This window comes from Dermacentor albipictus, chromosome 2, assembly GCF_038994185.2.
Source record: "Dermacentor albipictus isolate Rhodes 1998 colony chromosome 2, USDA_Dalb.pri_finalv2, whole genome shotgun sequence".
In the NCBI taxonomy this organism is placed as follows: Eukaryota; Metazoa; Arthropoda; class Arachnida; order Ixodida; family Ixodidae; genus Dermacentor; species Dermacentor albipictus.
In genome coordinates, this window is record NC_091822.1 from 9310023 (window position 1) to 9332477 (window position 22455).

Sequence of the window (22455 nt, forward strand, 5' to 3'; positions counted from 1 at the left end):
CTGATAGAGGTATGGATATATAGTGAAGGGGCAGCAGATTGGCCACCCAGGACTTTATGCATGGGCATTGCTGCCTTGTGTGTCCCCGTAAACCTCTGTCATCTCTTAAGGCATGAATGACATATCACTACTTCTATTTGCAGGGACATTTTTAGCACCAACAAGAAATGGAAACATTACGTGAATTCACGCCTGTATGGGGTGTCTTTTCAGCAATATGAACTAATATTTGTTTTCAAGCAAACATTCTTCTCTTGGAAACATATCTGACAAGCATCTCTGCTGAACAAGTAACTAAGATATGTACATATTCCTTTTATGTCTGTCATAATTGTAATCAATTGCTCAAGACGTACTGGTGGGCTAGTTGGTTAGTCATGACTTAATATGGCAGTGCACTTTGAAACAATGAAGTAACATAGGATAAACAAATACTAGCTCTGTGTGTGTCGCACAGCGCTCCTGTACGTTCATTCGGTGTTACATCATTGTTCCGAAGTGCGACGCCTTATTACATCACATAATCAATTGTAGGCTCACTATTAACTTGACAGCTACTAAAGAGACCTCAGCAGCAAAGTGCAACTAAATCAACAAGCCATTGTTGATGATTCACACGCGTGCTCAGTGATGAAGTGACTTGTCAATCAACACAGCTGTATTCCGTGATAATAGAATCATCTGTAGAGGAGTATGTTGATAGATAACGCTGCGGCACTTCAGCGTGCTATGATGTTGCTGCGACAGATCCCTTGCTCATTGGCTTAGATACACCTGTGTGTTCATGTATGTGTGTTCTTGCAAGCTGTTACGTACAGGGTCTGGCCCCATCCGTGAAAGGAATGCACATTGGTTGGTGGCAGAAACGGAGTTTATTTTCTACAAGACACGCAGATGAGAGCCGCATATGTTTGAAGGAGCAAATTCTCAGTCCATGTCCAGTGGCCGTGATGCTCGGGGTAATGGAGAATTCTTGGAACTCAACTCGCGGTGGGGTCGCTTCCTGTTTCGTCCACACTGGTGCTTTGTCCAGCCGAGGAGCGGTGGAGCGTCACTTGTACACAACACTTTCCTCCCTTCTCAGATGGAGTCGCCGCTGCGGGCATGACTCTGCAGTCGTGTTTGGCACGGTCTCAGGGGCAATGCCAATCTTTGGTTTGGTCACCGATGATTGCGAAGGCTCCAGCGTTCCTCAGAGAGTGGCCTCTGAAGACGTGGAGTTATCTGCCTTTATCTCAAGAATAAATGGGAGCGGGACACTGCTCGCAGTTAGCATACAGCTCTTATCCTCTGTCACCGAATCTTCTGTGGGGTGTCTCAAAGCGCCGGGCTTGATGTGCTCACACTCTCATCGCACTAACCTGTTAGGGCCTTTAATGAGCCACGATCTGTGGCCTAGCTTTTCCAAAACCGTTCCCTTCATTCAGATCGGGTTCCCTCCGAAGTTTCGAAAGAAAGCAGCTTGTCCGACAGCGACTACTCTCGACTTTGTGTCCCAGTTGCAGTTGGTATGGATTTTGTTTGCTTTTGCTTAGGGCTGGATGCATGTGAGAGCTGTATGCAGCTCACACCTGAACACAAGTACAGCTTGCATTTTGCCCGTTGATGTGCAGATGGTGTGTTGCATTAGCAAAAACTGGGCCAGCCTACATGCGAATGTGCCGTCCTTGTTTTCGGCTCATGCTCGTTTTGTTTCAAAAACCATCCTTTCTGCTTGGCCATTCGTTGTAGGATGATACAGTGCGCTTGTTACATGGGTCAACCCATTTTTCCTTAGGAAGGTCTCGACTTCTACTGAAGCGAAGCATGGTCCGTTATCAGTCACAAGCTTTTTGGGGAGCCCAAAAGCTGCGAAAAGGTTCCGGAGTTCCTCAATCAATGTGGCAGACTGTGTATTGCACATGGGGCACACTTCCAACATTTTGCTGTATGCGTCCACAGGAATTAGCAGCATTCTGCCTTCTACAGGACCAACGAAGTCTGCATCCGAAGGCGTTCTTGTGCGTTCCATTTGGGCACTGGTGCCCTGGCTGGTGCCCTTTGGTGTTTACAACATGTTGCATAGATTCTAGCGAGCCGTTCAATATCTGCGGCAATGCCTGGCCACCAAAAGTATAAGGGTTGAAATCTGGGCCAGTTGGTACATACTTGGTTACATACATACTTGGTACATACAGACCAGTCGTTGTGGTGTGAACTTCTCCCCTTGTCCTTTGTGTTTTTGACTGGTTTTTTCGTTCACCAAAAGTACCTTCGTGCGCATGCTTTCATGGCCACAATTATGTGGTGGTTTGCAGGTGCGAGTTTAAGAAGGTAATTTCTCACCTTTGTTGGAATTACCATCCGGGAACCTCTAACAAGGCGCCCTTCCGGCGCTGAAAGCTCCATCTCCAGTTTCCGGCACTATGAAAATTGTTCTTTTGGCAGTTTTTGAACTTCACCGTTTGAGACAGCCTCCAGCACTTGGGACAAAACTGAGTCCTCTCGAGTCATTCGTGCTAGTTGACGCAGTAAAAGCTCGAAGCTGGTCATGGTAGCCAACATGAGCACATCCCCCGGGGGATAAGGCTCATCAACTTATGCTGGTAGTGGAAGTCCGCTTAGAGTGTCCGCATTTTGGTGCAGCAGGCCAGGCCTGTACACCAACTAGTAATCGTACATTGCTAGTTTAAGGCACCGTTGCGTCATCCTTGATGAAAGGACCTGGGATACTTGCTTTGCTTCACTCATGATTCCAATCAGTAGCTGGTGATCTGTTATTATGGTCACATGCCGGCCAGCTATGTACTTATGAAAATGACTGCTGTAGATTACTGCTACGCTTTCTTTGTTGAGCTGGGAGTAGTTCTCTTCGGCGCTTCCGAGTGTACATGAACCGAATGCAATGGGCGCCTCTCTGCAAATAGCATCTTCCCGAGCGAGGACGGCACCAACACGCCATACGGTGATGCGTCTACGGGCAAAGAAGGGGCTTCATCTTGTCGTAGTGGGCGAGCACTGTAGATGCACGGATCACCTCCTTAAGTGCCTCAAAAGTGGCTTGATGCTTGCTCTTGCACTTTCAAGGCTTTTTTTTTTTCTAGGAGCCTACACAATTTCACCCCGACCATCGCTCTGTTCTCGAAAAAGCAGTTGTCAAATGAAATAAGGCACAGAAAAGCCCTTAGGGATGTCTTGTCAGATGGTTTGGGTGCTTGAAGTACAGTCTCAACCTTTTTCTCGGTGTTGCGAGCACCACTGGCGTCAATTTGATGTCCCAGAAACTCAACTGATGTAATTCCGAACCTGCACTTTTTTTCATGAGGCGTAGGCCTTTCTCAGTTAGCCTCGACAGAACCTGATTCAGAAGCTGCGCGTGCTCATTTGCACCATTCCCGTTGACAATGATGTCAAGGCGAACACTCACCCCTGGAATTCCATGTAACATTGTCTCCATCATGCACTTGAAGATAGCTGGTGCAGCGGAAATTAAGAACGGGAGGCATTCCACCCTGAATAGTAGTTTTGTGGTGTTCACTGTGAGCAGTGCTGCTGTTTCTTCATCTACTTTCAGTTGTTGATGTGCGTGATAAAGGTTCAACATTGAGAAGAGGGTTCCACCATGTAGGTTTGCAAACACTTCATCTGTAGTTGGTAGCGGGTACGATGCCTTGTTCGCTGCTGCATTAACAATACTCCTGTAGTCACCACAGACACTGAGTGTACCATCGGTCTTCCGAACAAGTACCAATGGGGTTGCCGACTTGGCATGCTGCATTGGTTTTAGGATGCCTTGGCGATGTAGACGATCAAGCTTATGTCCCATAAGCGCCTGCAGCACCACTGAAATCGGATGAGCCTTGCAAAACTTTGCTGTGCCAATGTCTTCCTTGAAGACATCTGGGTGTCATCCCAGGACCTCTGTAATTTCTTGTGCTGGCTCTCCGTGGTTGATCCCCTTCACCTGAATGCGAAGTGCCAAAAACCAACCTCTTCCTAGGGGGTTGCACCTGGTGCCCTTCATAACCAACAACGGCAGCAGATAGTCCTTTGATCTCAACCTCACACGAACTTTTGTGGAGCCCAGGACGTGTAATTCATTACCTGACTATGTGCGCAAATCGAGCAGCTCGCATGAAAGCCATGGAGTGTTTTTCTTCCACATTCTGCAGTCCGCGTCCTCGCTTATCAGGGAGCACGCCGTACCTGTGTCCACCTCAAAGTGGACTGGCTTTCCCTCCACTCTCAAGTCCACGAGGAACTTGGGGCAGTGTGTACTACACTCACTGTGTGCAGCTTGCAGCAGGATTTGCCGACAGGTGGTGGATGGGTTGACACCATGTGCCTGCAGCTGCTTGTTGTCGGAGCGTGGTTCCGTGTTTTTCTTTGAGATGCAGGCACGCTCGACGTGACCTTCCTTGGATCAGAAACGGCACTTGGCTGTCTTGAATTTTCACTTTTCAGGGTCATGCAAGCCGTCGCATCTATAGCAATGTCGTGCTGACGTATGCTTGCCCCCTGGCTTGATTTGCAACATCCTGTTAATTTCCCCCGAGTTTGTCACTCCCTTGATATCTCGCTGATGCCTTGACGCACTTTCCGCTCACAGGGCTAAGTCCACAGTGCTTTGAGATATCAGGCTTTTTCTGCAGAGAGTCTCTGCGGAAGATGTTCGTCCCAGACGCCGCAGACGAACCTGTCCCGAAGCATCACATCTTGGGGCGGCATAGTTGGGTTCGCTGCTGAAGTGGTCGTTTCAGTGTCAGGTGACGTCGTCGATATTGTAGCCGAAGGCAACGCTCTGAAGTTGCAGTCAGTTGTCAAGGTTCCGAGGGCCGCAGCGTAGCTGCTGATCGACTCGTCCGGCCGTTGGTCGGGTCTTTGAAACACGTACCGGCTGCAAAGCTCGGATGTCCTGGTGTCGAAGTGCCGCCTGAGAAGTGTCACTATATCATTGAAGTTGACTTCTCCCGGGATCTTCGGCACTATCAGCACGCACAAAGTGTTCGAAAATGTCGGCTCCACAAAGTGCGGGCAGAAGTGCCCGCTTCTTCACTTCGTCACTGACAATGCTCGCCACGAAGTAAAAGTTGAGGCGCTGGATCCATGATTCCCGATTGAGAAAGGCTCTACAGTGCCATGCATTCGTCCTGTAGCCATGGCCTTAACTTCGAAAACTTACCTGCTTCGCAACTCCTGCCTCATCACCAGTGTCACGTACGGGGTGAGGCCCCATCCGTGAGAGGAGCGCGCATCAGTTGGTGGCAGAAAACAGACTGCGGTTATTTTCTACAAAAGACGCCGGCGAGAGCTGCATGTGTTCGAGGGGGCAAACTCTCGGTCCCTGTCCGGTAGCCGAGACGCTGAGGGCGACGAAGGATTCTCAGAACTTGACTCGAGATGGGGTCACTTCCCATTTCTTCCATGCTGGTGCTTCGTTCAGCCAAGGAGCAGTGGTGCGTTGCTTGTCCACAACACAAGCTTTCGCTAGCACAGCTACAAAAAGTGTGCCATCGCGCCGTACACAACTGAGCACATAGTGACGTATATGCTGTCACAACATTATGCGGTAGCAATAAACAAATAAAAAAAACGGCACAGGTAAGACGACTGCGCAGTGTTCCAAAGGTTGGTCACCACGTCAACGCCACACATGCAGCACAGAATGTGGCAGTGGAAGAGTCGCGTTTTCACCATGACACGGAAGCGTCAACCTATATCGACAAAAATATGCCACTGTCGTCTGCTGTTGGCGATAGTTGCCAACTTCGAACAGCATTGCTCTGCGCACTGCCGAATGTTTGCCAGCTTTCAACAGACGTCGTGTCCCCAAACCGAAGTGCGAATGCCGGTGCATGCGAACTGCTCGAGCTAACTAATAAAAAAATAACTCAGAGAGCAAACGTAATAACAAAATCCTGGCACAGCGCGAAATTTTGCTGGTTGCCAGCACACGAGACTGCCAACTCGCTCATGCATGTTGCCAGTAGCTGGCTACCTATTTGGACAACCAGAGGGCGCATGCGAACCGCACAGCATCATGTGGTTTCAGCGTAAATGCAATTTTATGACCGATCGCGACGACCGCCCGTTTTTCAAGAACCGCCTGCGTGCAATGCGGCGTGCGGCGGTTTGAGCGTAAATAGGCCCTTACTCAACACTTCCACTAAAAAGGATGTTATGGAAATAACATGTATTTAGAAATTATTACTATATACAAGGTTACAACAGCCACAAACAGCAGCTACGAATGCAAGGCTTTTGCATGATTCTGGCTACTTCACCCCCATTGTCTTCGACCGACAGTAGCAGCCCCTTCGCTGTCTCGTGACAATATGTTTTATGTAATGATGATTATGAAAAGTGGCACATAACCAGTGACACGTACTGAGTGCCCCTAGTTGGCATCAAATAGTTTCAGTGAAGAGCAGCACAGAGACCCAAGTTGGCATCAAAGAGGTTTATGGAAGTCTGGCACACATAGAGTTACATTCCCAGTGGCCAACCACTGGGAATGTAACCATCAGAGGTTTACTGAAGAGCAGCACATACTCTGATACCCCAGTTGGCGTCAAAGAGGTTTATGGAAGTCTGGCACACATAGAGTTACATTCCCAGTGGTTGGCATCAGAGGTTTACTGAAGAGCAGCACATACTCTGATACCCCAGTTGGCGTCAAAGAGGTTTATGGAAGTCTGGCACACATAGAGTTACATTCCCAGTGGTTGGCATCAGAGGTTTACTGAAGAGCGGCACATACCCATTGACCCAAGCTGGTGTGAAAGAGATTCACGGAGGAGCAGTATACACCCAGAGACACAAGTTGGTTAGATGGTTGGTTGAACCCAATTCACTCCACACAGCAGAATGATGATCTACCCATTTGGCCATGAATTGCGTAGTGACTCAAGTTGGTTGGAAAGAGGTTAGGTATGCTCACACATACCAAAAATGGGGTAAAATTTCCAAAGAATGTGAAGAGCATTAAAGGTGAAATCTGACTAGAATCTCCACTAAATAAAAGTGGGGCACATCAGGAGCATGAGCATGGCCAAAAAAACATTCCAGAAAGCTAAAGGTGCCCATGTTCCCAGGGCAGCCTCAACTGTGGGTCATTTATTTATTTTATTTATTTCTTTATTTAGTCTTCGGTCACCTAGTCTTCATTGCTAAATTTGCGCACAATAAATTGTAACCTGCTGTCAGTGCCAGATGGCACTGACAGGGTTGGTTGTTGTCAGCCGCCCCCCCTCTTGACTGCATGCACTCAAGAGTTGGCAACCCCAGCGTGCCTGCTGATTGGTCATGTTTTAAATATTCGGCGAAGGCCAATTATAGGATTTAAACGAAAATTTGGGCCCATCGAAATGGCCAAAAAGTAGCAAATAAACAAACTGCCCACATTGGCAGAGAATGCGCAAGGAGGAAGTTTGTTTGTCTGTAAATTTTGCAGGTCATTTGTGCCTCAGGTGTGTTCTTTGCTTGCAGAACATCGTCCTGGCTGCTCGGTGCACCCCTAACTCTATACACTTCAGCAGTGGCGACATGAGACATACTTACAGTACATGGCAAGCTTCTGTACTTTTGCTTATGCCTTGGATACATATTTTACCATGGGGAAAGCAATAACAAAATCTCAGCTCATTCTGGAACTGTTTTTAATATTAAAACGTAACAGTGCCCACACCAGCAACTAGCTTGCAACACTCTACAAAGGTGAGCAGGCAGTCTTCAAGGCCAGTGTATAAGGCATGTACTTTCCTTTCTGCTAACCTCGCTGCCTTTTTGATTAATAAATAGTAAGAGCTTGTGCTCGTTCTATTTTGCACAACTTTTATCCTCCCAGAAAATGTTGCAGGCAATTAGCCTAGCAAACAAGCGATTTTTACAGACATGTCAGCTCAAGCCAAGTTCAGTATCGCTCTACGTCCTGTACAAGCAGGGACACCACTCTGCGCACACATTTCAGCTGCGCTGTGTGACAAGGAAAATCACCCTAACCATCCAGCATGATCATTACCTCACGTGATCCTAGATTGTGGATAGTATAAATTGAAGTAAACATTCACTGTGGGCACGGCGAAACCGAAGGGATCATGCCGCTCATCAAACGATTTATGTTCCTTCCCCAGGTTTTGCTGTTTGTCAGCGCCGTTTCATCGACTACAGCAAATTCGTCGACAGTGCTCCCAGTGTGTGACGTGGACGACAGCCGCTCCTCTTTTCCTCACTTCCTATCTGCCGACCTACATCTGCGCATGTTCCATACTGCGCACGCCAAACCACCGCCTGTGACCACATCGGATTGGGATATAAAAGACAGTCCGCACCATTTCTTCGTCAGTGGGCACGGCGAAACCGAAGGGATCATGCCGCTCATCAAACGATTTATGTTCCTTCCCCAGGTTAGTTTGTCTGTTTCTACATTCCGCAGTAGCGATATTACATTGGTGGTTTTGCCGTGCCCACGGACATGCTTGTCAATTGCTTACGACTGTTTCTGTGAGTGTAAATTGCTTGTCTGTGGAGACATTGAAGAAAACCCAGGACCCACAGTTGAACAAATGTTTGAAAGCCTTCAGTCAGGGCAAGCAAGCATATTAACTGAGCTAACTGGTATTCGGGAGCGTCTTACATCGAATGAACAAGCCGTCGCCACTCTTAATACATGATTGAATGCAATCGATAAGCTTCTGCTAGAAATTAGCAGAAAAACCTCCCAAATTCAAACACTAGAAGACAAAATTTGGTCTTTAGATCAAGTAGTTATGAAACAGAACGAAAAAATAGCTGACCTTGAAGACCGCAGTCGCTGATCGAACTTGATTGTTTTTGGCGTCAAAGAGCAAGACGATGAAGATGATAAAACGTTACGAAAATCGGTCATTGATGATATCTTTTCAAAAAAACTGCAGCAATCATGCAAATCTATCGCGCGTACTCATCGTCTTGGAAGACAGTCAGGAAAAAGACCAGTTATCGTATATTTCCAAGACTTTTTGGAAAAAGAGGCAGTTTTTCGAAACGTGCGTAAGCTTAAGGGTAGTGGTATATCTATCCAGAATGATTACAGCAGGGAAACTCTGAGAAAACGAAAACTTCTTTGGGAAACTGTCAAACGGGATGTCGAAAATGGAAAACGTGCTTTTCTTATCAATGACAAACTGAAATTTGATGGCTGCGTTTATGCTTGGGATGACAGCACATCTCAACGAGTTGTCGTGAGCCGCGAAAACAAGACTTCTAGTAATACGTGACAGAACACGTGCGCCATTTCTAAAATCTTGCGAGTGCTAAATGTCAATGCCAGAAGTATAACAAATAAGGTAGAACTTGAATGCCTTCTTCTCAGATACGACCCCCATATTGCAATTATCACAGAAACCTGGCTGCATGATGGCGTTAGCAACGAAATACTGGTATCACCATCACATAAGATTTTCCGTCGGGACCGTGGATCGAGGGGAGGAGGTATTGCGATTATTCTAAAAAGCACGTTTTCCGCAGAAATACTTCCTCAGATAGAAAACCATGAGAGTCTGTTTTTGAAAGTTAATTGTTGGGGACATGTAGTTCTGGTATGCGCGGTTTATAGGTCACCATCATCCCCTCCCGAGTTCTTGTCCTCGCTGCGTGACTATATGACTGTGCTGAAACCCCGGAAAATTATAATGGCGGGCGATTTCAACCTACCCGCCGTTAATTGGCAGCACAGGCCCGAGATGCAGCTGGCCGATAGCCCTCTTCTTGACATAATGTTTGCATGTGACATGAAACAAGTTGTGCTTGAAAACACGCGTGACAATGCTGATACTGGTTCAATTTTGGATCTTGTATTTCTTAGCGAAAATATGACAGAGCTCGATGTCCAAGTAGAGGAGGGCATATCGGACCACAAGCTTGTGCTGGTCAGTAGTAGGCTTGATAGTTGCGAAAGGCAGCATGTTAAGCCCTGCAAAACTGTTAAAGACTTTATTAATGCCAATGATCAATCTATCCTTGATGAACTTTGGAAGCTGGTGGACAACTTACCAAAAACTGATGTTACTTCACTATGGCGTGCGTTTGTGACCTGCGTTAACTATACTGTATTGATGCCTTCGTGCCGACAAAACTTATTAAACCACAACGAAGAAACCCATGGATTGACAGAAAAATTCTGCATATAAAACGCAGATTAAAACGCGCCAAAAAACGCCGGAACAAAAATCCTGAAGTTATTAGCCACCTACAAGTCCAGCTTTCAGACGCATTGTCTTTTGCCCGTCAAAAATATTTTTCCACTACTTTGCCTAATTACATAAAAACCAGTCCCGATAAATTTTGGCGATATCTTAGCAGCACAAACACACATTTGCAAGAAATAAGGCAACGCGACATTGTGGTCACCGATCCTCAGGAAATATCTAACATAATGAATGAATATTTCCATTCTGTGTTCACCCGCGCTGATAGAGCCATGGAGGCTCCTTCTTCTCTGTGCCAAGTGTCGGACTTCATATCTTTTGAAGGCGTGTTTTCCTTATTGCTTAACGTTAAAGAAAAATCTTCTGGGGGACCGGATGGCATACCAAATTCTTTTCTTCGCCGTTACGCCGAGCCTGTTGCACACATCTTAACAGCTGTCTTTTCTTTATCTATGACCACAGCGATTTTACCTGATGACTGGCGTGTGGCTCGTGTCATTGCAGTTCACAAGAAGGGTGATCGCCTAAGCATTGAAAACTATCGTCCCATTTCGTTGACATCCACGTGCTGTAAAACACTAGAACACATCATCGCTCATTATATAACTAATTTTCTTGAAAGTAATAACTTGCTCTCCCCGTTTCAGCATGGCTTTCGAAAGAAACTGTCGACATCTACGCAACTTTTAACAACTATTCACGAAATCGCTCTAACGCTTGATTCTTCCGGACAAGTTGATCTTATCTTCCTTGATTTCAGTAAAGCGTTTGATCGCGTCCCTCATGGTAAACTTCTTGAAAAACTTAGTAAGCTCGGCCTTCCTGCATTTATCATCAATTGGATAAGAGCCTACCTTTCAAACCGTAGCCAGTTCGTAGACGTTAACGGCCATGCTTCTACTGCATTACCAGTCCCGTCCGGAGTACCTCAAGGAAGCGTACTCGGCCCGATCCTTTTCCTAATCTATGTTAATGATATAACTAGCACAATTCATCCACACGTTAACATCAGATTGTTCGCAGATGATTGCCTTGTCTTTAAAGAGATTACTTGCCGTGATGATCAAGTTCACTTAAGCACTAGCTTAGCCAGACTTAATGAATGGTGCACCACCTGGTCTATGACCCTAAATGCTGACAAAACTGTCTTACTTCGTGTCACGAACAAAAAGCAACCTATCGCATTTCCATATTGCATCAATAGCACACAAATAAAGGAAGTCTCTGAATATAAATATCTAGGCGTAACGATTACCAACACTCTATCGTGGTCGAAACACATTGCGAACGTTTGTGCATCTGCCTCTCGAAAGCTTGGCTTTCTGCGTCATAAACTGAAAACAGCACCTTCAAATTTAAAACTTCTAGCATACAGAACTTATATATTGCCAAAACTAGAATACGCCTCAATAGTATGGGACCCGTATTACATGAAGGATAAGCATAAGCTTGAAATGGTTCAGAGGCGAGCAGTACGGTTCATTTTTAACAAGTTTAGATCTACTGATTCACCGTCAAAACTAATGACCGAAAACGATATCCCTACCTTAGAAGCACGAAGAACTGTGGCACGACTAAAATTTCTTTTCACAATGTACGACAAGTCGCTTGAATTTAATGGACGTACATACATTCAACCTTACCTGTCACGCGCGTCTCGACACCGTCACGCTCACAACTTGCTCCCTTTCCGTGCACGCACTAACCTCTTTAAAAATTCATTCTTTCCTCGTACAGTTGTTCAGTGGAATGATCTACCCTCAGAAATTTTCTCTGCTGATAATTTTGAGCAGGCACTACTCATGTATTTTGCACAATGATATGGAATGTTTTTTCCCCTCTTTTTCATGTTATCGCCTATGCAAGTGCATTTTGTTCTGACAAGAACTTGTTATTTTGATGTGATATTGACTATCCCAGTGCATTTTTATTATAGTATGAATATCGTCCTTTGCAATACAAAAATGCCAACTTGTTACTTTTTTTCTTCACTCTCTTCCTTTTCCTGTTCCATATGTCTAGCACAAGAGCATATATTATTCTTGTCCTACATGAGTGTTTGCGGAAATACGCCCACCTGCTTGGTCTGTATAGACTGCAGTATGTACAAATAAATAAATAAAAAAAACTTGCTAACACCGTGCATGTTTAATGCGTGGTGTCATGCCCCTAAGCACTCATGGTCACAATGCTACAGTGATGAGGAGAGCTGGCAGCAGGGAGCACACAAGCTCGTCCCAAAGCAAAGATACTGTGCTCTCTTTACCATTTCACAGTGCCTCCAACTCAGCAGATCACTAGCCACACAAAAGAGTAGCATATCGAGGCACTAGACTTCTCAGCCACCCTTAGCAGCCATAGCAGATCCCGTGACCTCCAACACCTGACGCGCAAGCACAGCTGGAGGGCCCTAATAACTGCTATCACAATAAAATTATCTTCACCAGGATGTGTCTACCTGGATTTCAGTCCAACTGCCCAACAGTAGGAAGACATCGAGAAAGCCGAACAGAGCATGTGATACTCACCCTCGACAACCTGGTCGTAGACTCGCTCCTCCACAGTGAAGATGACATCAAACTTGTCGTAGCAGCTCTGAAAGCGTTCCGGTGTGGGCTTGATCCGCCGGTTCCGATCCAGCATGTGCAAGATGCCATTCTGCGTGTATCTGCAGTCGCACACCGTCAAGGGAGCTATACAGCAGGAGGTGGCCTTCAGAATGCCGTCACATACTTTCTTGGTTGAAGTTCAACTAGGGTGAGGTCTTTGAAGTTTAACATGATAGGTCAGTTTATACAGACAGAGAAATCTCTTCTGGGACATCCAACAAGTTTGTCAATGGGTACAAACTTCTCATTTTGGGAAAATAAATTTTGTGGCAGGAAACACATGTTACCGCATCATGAAATAAAAGCAGCAAAAAGTAAAAAAAGATGCATACAGTAGCAATCAAAAATTGTACGCACTGATAATGAAAATGGCCAAACTATTCTGCACTTACAGCATGACAGCACTCTGTAATGTTGCATAAAGCTGAAAAGTTATTACTTCTATGTTTCAACAATGCATCCAAAGTTGTTTCAATTGTTTGGTTACTGTTAAGGCCATTCCAAACTGATATGTTTACAAATACTAATGTGCACTACTCATAAACAAAAAGAAAGCAATTCCTTGTGCTGGCACCCAGCATTGAGCATTGCATGAAATCAAACACATTCAACCCCTGGAATGTTTACAAGATGCTGATAAGCCAACTAATTGCCAAGTGCATAAGAGCAGAGGGGGCATTTTGCAATGGTATGCTTTATTTTACATTCTTGTAATTCGTTGCACCAAGTGGTTGAGCCCAACAACAACGGTGGGCCTATGTCAAAGGGTGGAAATAATGGTCGTGACAGGGCAGTATGTATGAAACTTCTGTGTAGCAAGGCAAGCACTTCTCTATTTGTGTTCAGCTCTATTAGCACAGAATAAATTATGCATTAGTGCATGCCTTTGACCAGCACACAATGTGCACAGAAAGCAGATTTGGTTACACCAAGGTTACAGCACTGAAGTACAGGCAGTGACTTAACAATTCCAGAAAGTTCTGAATGACATGGTCAGAGCTAGCAGCACTGTGTGCCACCACATTTCAGCCTAAGTAGCCTAAATTATCACTCAACCTTCCTTATAAACTAAACAGTGTAACACAAACTTATACAAAAAAATTTGCTTCGTTAAGATGACGATTACTTAGATCCATTAGTGTGTTATAACCCATCTTGTTATAATGAGGTTTGAGTGTACATATATGCTTGTGGCTGTAGTGAGCAAGGATACAGGGCCTTGTCCTTTTCCATTAGGTCCTGGTACATCTGCTCATAGGTGACACCAAAGTCGTACACATTGGGCTTGTCCGGTGCTGACCCAGGCAGCTTAACCTGGGCACCCGACCCAAACGACCGTACTTTGAAGCCCTTCTTGCTGCAGAGAGAACAGAAAAGAGCCAGGTTAAAAGCCAACAAAAGCTGTGTCTGGCCATCAGCTTTAAACTTGTGTCTGCTGTTTACAAACAATTTCCCTTATGAAATGTGCAGGACTGGCCTAGCTGCCCTTCTATCTTACAAGATGACAGCGAGAACACAAAACACTGACCATAAGCTGTTTTCAATCTTGGAATTGGCAAATATGTACTAAAACACACTAAAGATATCAGTTTATATATTGTCACGTGGTGGTGACGTTAAGAACACAGTTGCAATACTATGAAAGACAAAACTAACTTTTATGGGGCGAACCTGTGCCCACAAAAACAGGCTACACTTATAGCACAACGATAGCGGCGAACGCGGTCGGTGATCGTCGAAAATCTGATCAGTGGGTCAAGCGCGTCGGCTTTTATACAGCAGTCGTCGAACGTTCCAGACTAATCGCTGGGAGCAGCATGTCTTCCACAAAGTTCTATACCATTCGCATCACGCGATGAAATCAGATACCACAAGGTTCGGCGACAACAGACAGCTAATAGAAGCATCAATAACATTCCAGAAACTTCCCATACATGCAGGCGCGTCCTGCGCTGTGCGATAGCATTTGTTACGCGGTGAAACATGCTCACCCGGGAAAGATCAACATGTACACGTGTTAATATATAGAATGAGAAGCTGTGCATTGTCAGGTTTAACTTCAGTTTTACGTTAAAACAACCCACTTTCTAAAATGTCCTCAGGTCATGTTATTCGTTGTACGAATGGATGTGCCTGCTGTCAGCCGCTTTTGAGAGTAAACAGCTACGCGGGATGCCAGCAAAACCACGAAATTCGGCAATGACAACTCCAACGACACAGCGGTCCAGACTGCCCAGTTTGTGTTCACGCAGAGGGCCACGTACAGATTATTGTCTCTACGGAACTTGATTTTTGTGAAGAGCTTGTCTCTATGCTATGTGGGGCACCTAGATGATTTTCAGACAAAAATTTCAGCAAGCTTTACGTGAAGCAAGCAAAGCTTCTCTCTGAAACAGTGATGATGATGTATGTGGTTTTATAGCACAAGAGCCAATGGTGACCAAAGAGTGCCAGCTCTGAAACTGTGAAAGTAACATGCTTTTCTTTGGACAAAAATTTTCAAATCCTTTTCTTGATTTGTTTTTCTGTAACCCACTTATGACATCGATTATCAGAATACATTATCCTTGGCAGCAGAATATTGTATAAATGGATTGGACTATAATAAGCAGGTTAGAAAAACTAAACATCCAGACAAACCAGCATGAAAAATGTGCAAGTTCCTTTTCATGTGAAGTCCTTAATGGTACACTCGCACAACCCATGCCTTTCTAGTACTAAACACTTGACAGGTTTCTCATGTGTGTTGATTACAGAAGTGCTCTTACAGTGCCACTTTACCAGACAGAGGGCGACACCGCTACACAAAAACATTTACAAATTGTCACGGGTTTGCATTCTCATAGTGTTAGTGCACTCTCAAAGCCTGTGGTTTACGCAGTGTCCCACCTGTCCCTTGTGAGATCTGTAACTTTTATGCAGGAAATATTTAATTTAAAAATTAAACACATTTTCAGTCAGCCCCATGCATTATCTCTCCTTGTTATCCCGCTTCGGTGCTGTTCCTGCCCACAATAAAAAATGCTGCCATGTGGCCATCAGTGTTTTCCAGGTTGCATACTACACTGTGGTAGCAGCCTTGAATTGGATGGTGAGCAGTGATAATAAAATTGGTGAGTTAGTTTTGCTTGTGTGGCAGAATATAAGGCTACATTAAGGACCACATTTGACCAGAATAACAGCAAAACAAAAACATCATAAGAAATCTTATCAGTTCTATTCCCATACCATTTATCTTGGAAGAAAAGAAAGCCTGAAAGCTCGTACAAACTGGCTACTAATGTCATCCATTATATTTCGTAACTGTAATGACTACTTAGCTTATATATAAAAAATATCACCAGCATTTCAGCTAGGTCCACTAAGTTTTCAGTAGGATAACTAAGTCTCTCAGTCCCAACACATTTTTGTCAATTTCCCATAAGTTCTCATGGCAGCCCTCGCATGCCATCTGCGCTTCCTTTGCCCCCATCTACAGGAACATTGTAACCCTGGCAATGACGGTTACTTCAACAATGGCTTGAGCTATCCAGGCACTAAATTGTGTCCCTACCTCTACCTGCTAGATTTATTTTACTGAATGACTGATTTCTGCCATAAAATTACACAATGAGTCATACTATGAGGCACAGTGTAATCCTGCACTGCTTATAATGGCAGCATTTATATAGCTAATTCTCCCTAAACTCCTAGAGAGGGAGAAATAAGTGGGTGCTTATAATAGGATAAACTCCACATGTTTAAATGTGGCGAGTCTTCTGGATGAGGAAGTGAGGAACAAAAAATGGGGGAGGGGAGGAGGAGTTGCTTTTTTCTCCTTCCCTCATTCAACCTTGTGCACCTTTTAGGTAGCGGGAGAGTGAGCTGCTTTACCATCATCATAAGATTATACAGGGTGTTTCATGTAATTTCAGCCGAAGACGAAACTTTATTGAAGAGTGGTCCAGCAGTTTTTTGTTGTGGTGGTCCCAGGTGATAGCTCAAAGTCCTTACTTTAAGAATATGCAAATTCCACATAGCTGGACCGAGCCAAGGTAATGTTGTTTGCCGTTGCTCGGAGATACTCAGATTATTTTTGCATTCTGCCTAATTAGATAACTAGCCTTAATTATTTAATCAACTTCTCTATTATTATAACGATGAAAAGTGTCAATGAGGAAATAGTACAGCAAATGAGAAACTCCCGATACAGCTTTCTGTTGCTCAATACATACTACATAAGTGTTTTTCTAAGTATAAAAGAAGCCCATGAATAAGCGCAAAATTGCCATGCGATTGGCCGCTCGAAGCACTTTGCGTGTATTTGTGGGCTTCTTTCGTGCTTGGAAAAACACTTATGTAGCATGTATTCAGCAACAGGAAGCTCTATCAGGAGTTTCTCATGTTGCTCTAGAATTTTCTCATTGGTGCTTTTCATATACCTATAAAAATTGAGAAGTTCATTAACTGATTCAGGCTAATTATCTAATTATGTAGATTGCAAAAGATAATCTGAGTATCTCCAAGCAATGGCAAACATTACCTTAGTTCTGTCCAGCTAAATAGCATTTGCATGTATTTAAATTTTGGCTCAAGTGAAGTGAAACACTCTGTATACGACTGCTTCGGGACGATGGCCTCTCTCAGCAATTTCCAATTATCATTGTCTAGCACTGGCCGATTCCATCTAAGGCCTGCAAATTTCCTTATTTCATCATGCTCCATAGATTTATGCAGTCAACTGCACTACCTTTCCCTTGGCACCCATATAACTCTATGACATGCACAATACAACAGCAGACAAAGGTCAGAAAGACATAACACTAATAGACCATCGGTTATCTGCACTACATATCACATGGCCTGCCCAGCTCCATCTTTTTATCCTAATGCCAACTAGAATATCAGCTGCCCCCCGTTTGCTCTCTAATCCACATTGCTGCCTTCCTGTTTCTCAACGTTACGGCTAACGTTTTTTGGGTCCATTGCTCATTTTGTGATCCTTAACTTCTCAAGCATCATTGTTAAACTCTGAATTTCTGTCCCACATGTTAGTAATGGTAGAATGCTGCAATGGCTGCACACTTTTCAAGGATAGTGGTAAGCTGCCGGTCGTGACTTGGTAATGCCTGCAGTACATGCTCCAACCCATTTTTATTTTCCAGTAAATTTCTTTCTGATGACCAGGATGCCGTCATCCAGACAAGTGACATATATGAATGCTGCTAAAAGCAGTTTTTTTTTTTTCTGATAAAGACAAATCCCCTTGTTGAAATGGCTCCAGCAACGTTCCTCACTTGACCACTGTTCATTACTTCAAGCTTCCATGCTCCTGCAACCTACCATCTTGTCTGGCTCACATCTATGAGAAGCTAAAAAAAATGGTGGAGGTTTCATTTACTCTTGGCTACTTAAAATTGTGAGAACAATAACTTTATGGGAACAAGAAACATCCAGGCAGCAGCCCTGCCGCGCTGAACTGACAGAGCCCCGTTTAGTGTGACCTAAATGCAGAACAGATTCACTACCCTCTTTGCCTAAATAACTAGTGCAACAAAAAATTTGTGCACAGGTGCTGCCAATAACACACCTGCACCGGAGGATCAACCATGGTATGGCACGCTGCAGCTACAGCAAAGCATAGCTGTTAAGTGGCACAGGAATGGCAGTATGGATTAGGGAGAAAAGTAGCCGATATTACAGGCAAGATTAAAAGGAAGAAGTGCAATGCATAGAGCAGTTAGGTGCTGGACGACTTGCGCAACACAATGCAGATGGCAGAGGATGGGGTGGCATTACGAGTAGGAAATATGCACGCACGTTGTCATTAGCTAGTCGAGTTGTCGATTCATGATCTTTGAAAAAAAATGCAAACAGACAGCACCACGACAGGAAACTGAGCTAGTTGGTAAGGATTCATTCTGCAAAAAAGAGAGGTGAGGCGTGCAGACAGGACGCAAGAGTAGAGAAGTGGACAACACGGACGAAGACTATCAACTGAAGGGAGCACTGAGTCAAAAAAAAGTAAGAGGACACAAAACTCATCTTCACAAGCTCAGGGATGGTATCACCACGTGTCAGTCGGGTACATGTGCCGGCCTACGTGAGAGGTAACTGTTAAAGCACTTAATCTCTTCCTTATGTACAGTAATCGAAGGCTGACTCACACACGCACTTCCACCATTATAGATATGCCATGCCTCGACCAAAAGGCTCGTATCTTCATTCTTATACCTGTACAATATCTCGCATTCATCGAACTCTGGCGTGCAGTTACCATGTTGGCAATGCAGGAAAAGATTAGAAGGCAATCCACCGGTTAATGACTTTTTATGTTCCATTAGCCTCTGATTGATACACCGTCCCATTTGCCCTACGTAGAACTGGCCACAGCTAAGGGGAATTTTATAAAGCACACCCATATGACAGTCAGTAAAACTGTGTTCTTATTGTGCTTCACTGCAAAAATGTCTGTTCCTTGTTTTTTTTTCCTTTTACTTGCTCCTTTTTCCTCTGTACGTATGGCAGCGCATATCTTACCTAGCTTATTGGGAGCAGTGAAAGCAACATTAACATCATATCTACTTGCAACTTTTTTAAGCCTGTGCGACACTGAATGAATGCACGGAATAGCCACTACACTTTTTTTGCTATTACTGCTATCTGTAATCACGGCGAGGGATTTTGCTTTCTTGACATTAGAGACCACCCTATCAAGATGATGTCTTGCCAAGAGGTCAACCGCACGTTGCTTAACTGCCAAAGGCTTGAGTTTTACTGGCTGTAAATTCTTTTCTATGGTTGAAATCGCTTTTTCTGAAAACCTGTCATCTGGTATAATTACGAAATAACCGTCCTTGTCAGATATTACTGGCCTAAGTTTAGGCTCCACAAGGTAATTAACTAACAGTCAGACAGGGTCAGACATCTTCAGAGTACAGAAAGCAGTAATAGCAAAAAAAGAGTAGTGGCTATTCCGTGCATTCATTCAGTGTCGCACAGGCTTAAAAAAGCTGCAAGTAGATATGATGTTAATGTTGCTTTCACTGCTCCCAATAAGCTAGGTAAGATGTGCGCTGCCGTACAGAGGAAATGGGAGCAAGTAAAAGGCAAGAAAAGAACAGATATTTGTCCAGTGAAGCACGATAAGAACAACAGTTTTACTGACTGTCATATGGCTGTGGTTTATAAAATTCCCCTTAGCTGTGGCCAGTTCTACGTAGGGCGAACGGGACGCGTATCAATCAGAGGCTAATGGAACATAAAAGGTCGTTAACCGGTGGATCGCCTTCTAATCTTTCGCTACATTGCCGAGATTGTAACTGCACGCCAGAGTTAGATGAATGAGCAATATTGTACAAGCATAAGAATGAAGACACACGTCTTACGGTAGAGGCATGGCATATCTATAATGGTGGAAGTGCGTGTGTGAGTCAGCCTTCGATTACTTTACGTAAGGAAGAGATTGAGTGCTTTAACAGTTATCTCTCACGTAGACCGGCACATGTACCTGACTGACAAGTGGTGATACCATTCCTGAGCTTGTGCAGATGAGTTTTGTGTCCTCTTTCTTTTTTTTTGCCTCAGTGCTCCCATCAGTTGATAGTCGTCGTTCGTGTTGTCCACTTCTCTACTCTTGTGTCCTGTCTGCACGCCTCACCTCTTTTTTGCATAATACAGCACCACCAGCAAAGAAGACGATAGATATGGCTTCGACTTGCAAGTGAAAATTTTGATTGTGCCCAGTGTTATGCTTAAAGGAAGATTGTTGTTTGCACTTGGTGACAGCATCATCAAGGTCAACTGTGTACAAGCCCCGTAGATTTCCCACTGAATAAGATCCGCTAACCAGTAAGAGCACAGAGTTGTATATGGCAGCACATTGTAACAACTCGCTAGCACCGACAGCATTTACAAATGTACAAACTAAGAGCTTGCACCAGAAAAATTGTTTTGGGCAAGTTGGTGTGAAGCTTTGCTACACATTATCCTGCTTGGCACAATGTTAAGAACATAAAGTCAGCGATAGAGTACATTGTGTACAAAACTCTTGTCTACAGGAGAAACGTACAGGGACTCTTTACATACAGAGTCAGACAAGCTGTCTGTAGTCTTTGTTTACTTCATTTTATGCATCTCAGCTGCTCACACTTCTCATTTCCCAGAACGAGCACCAAGTTTGTGTTGCAACTGAAGTGCCCAGCAATCATATTATTCTTCCTTCGTTAACCATGCTAAGCCTTGGATGAAATACTCCTTGCTTAGTATTCTCCAGAGGCAGACCTGGAGCACATAACATCTCTTATAACCAAAATTCCTAGGTTAATGCCTAGGAAGCAACAGGTCGTGATCCCAGTCATGGTGTGCAAGTTTCAGCTGTGCGTCACAATGTTATTGGGGCTTTGACAGAAGATAGTGAACATCATTTACGAAAGCAAAGACTGCAGCTGTGCACCAGGTTAAATGTGGTAGTTTCTGGGTAGGAACTGTTTTGCAAAGCAGACTCCTCATTAAACGGCAATATTACTTGTCATTCTGGCCAGTATTCTTTTGTTTCTAATTGTAGTGTGACTTTTTCTTTACTGCTGATCATAAAAATTTGAAACCTCACGATATCAAAAAGACCTGAGCAACTGGAGCAGTATCGGGAGTCTTATAGCTTTCTGTAAACAAGGGGGCAGAATTTTTTTAAAAAGCACTTGGCTTGCTCGCACATGAAACAGGCCCTACAGGTGCACAATATTTATACAATGGTGCTGTTTGCAGATGATTTCTACATTTCAATCGAGACTGCAGAATTACTGCAAATGCCAAATGGCACCTATTGTGGGGGTCCTTGAAAGCCATTCTGGAGGCACTATGTTGAAGAACATTACCAGCCGAAAAAAGATGACTGACAAAACATATGTGGAGGCCCACCAGTGTGAAGTCGCAGATTAATGTCAAACTGAAAATAAGAAACGAAGTTGATGTTCAACAGCTGCAACACAACCCGACACTAGCATCATTGCTTCTAGCAAGCTCAGACTCCATTTGCACTGTCTTCACACTGGCCATGGACTTCTAGTAGCATATAAAGCACCAAACATGTTATTGTCATAGATTAACACAGCATAGATTTAACATAAAATTGTGGGTGTGACGGAATCCTGACAGGTCAGGATGGAGCATGGTGAAAGAAAACGAGACACTGACCACAAAAGGTTTAGCGAGGTAAACATTTAGCTCTCACACAGAACCTTGTTTGCAAATAACTTAATTTGTGAACAAGGCTCCCATGTGGGAGCCCTACGAAACAGCTAACCTCACTAAACCTTTCGAAAATGGAGTTAGGTCTTCAAAACAATTATCTTCCTGCAGCAGTGCATAAACAATTGTGGATGCCAAGATACCCTATCATCATAAGCACTAGCAAAAACAGCAATTTTGCTACATACATCTCAGGACATTACCGATTAGACCTGCATTTTGGGGTTGGTTGTTATGCAAGTAGTGTGTCAAAAGCACCGAAAGACAGACACATAGGTGCTTACTAGCAGTGGCATTATGAGGCCACATAGCAGTGCCACTTTTTCTGTTATTTTTAAGGGTAATGATTTATATCCAGTGAACTTCTGAAACGAATGGTTGTTTCTAAGTACACTGCACACGAAATTGTTTTTCTCCCAGCAGTAATGTATACAGACGTCAGCCATGGAATC

General features: G+C 44.2%; 1 protein-coding gene across 2 annotated transcripts in view; it reads right to left on the reverse strand.

Annotated features, from left to right (window-relative positions):
• Ssu72 (Ssu72 CTD phosphatase) overlaps positions 1-22455 on the reverse strand; it is a 97299-nt gene that overhangs the window by 73842 nt on the left and 1002 nt on the right. For both annotated transcript variants that reach the window (XR_011511952.1, XM_070533440.1), the window contains exons 2-3: positions 13989-14132; positions 12695-12834 (exon numbers count right to left, since the gene is read on the reverse strand). Coding sequence is in view for 1 of the 2 variants with exons in the window: in XM_070533440.1 (XP_070389541.1) it covers positions 12695-12834; positions 13989-14132 (284 nt within the window). In the remaining variant the exon portion in view is untranslated. The remainder of the gene's footprint in view (positions 1-12694; positions 12835-13988; positions 14133-22455) is intronic.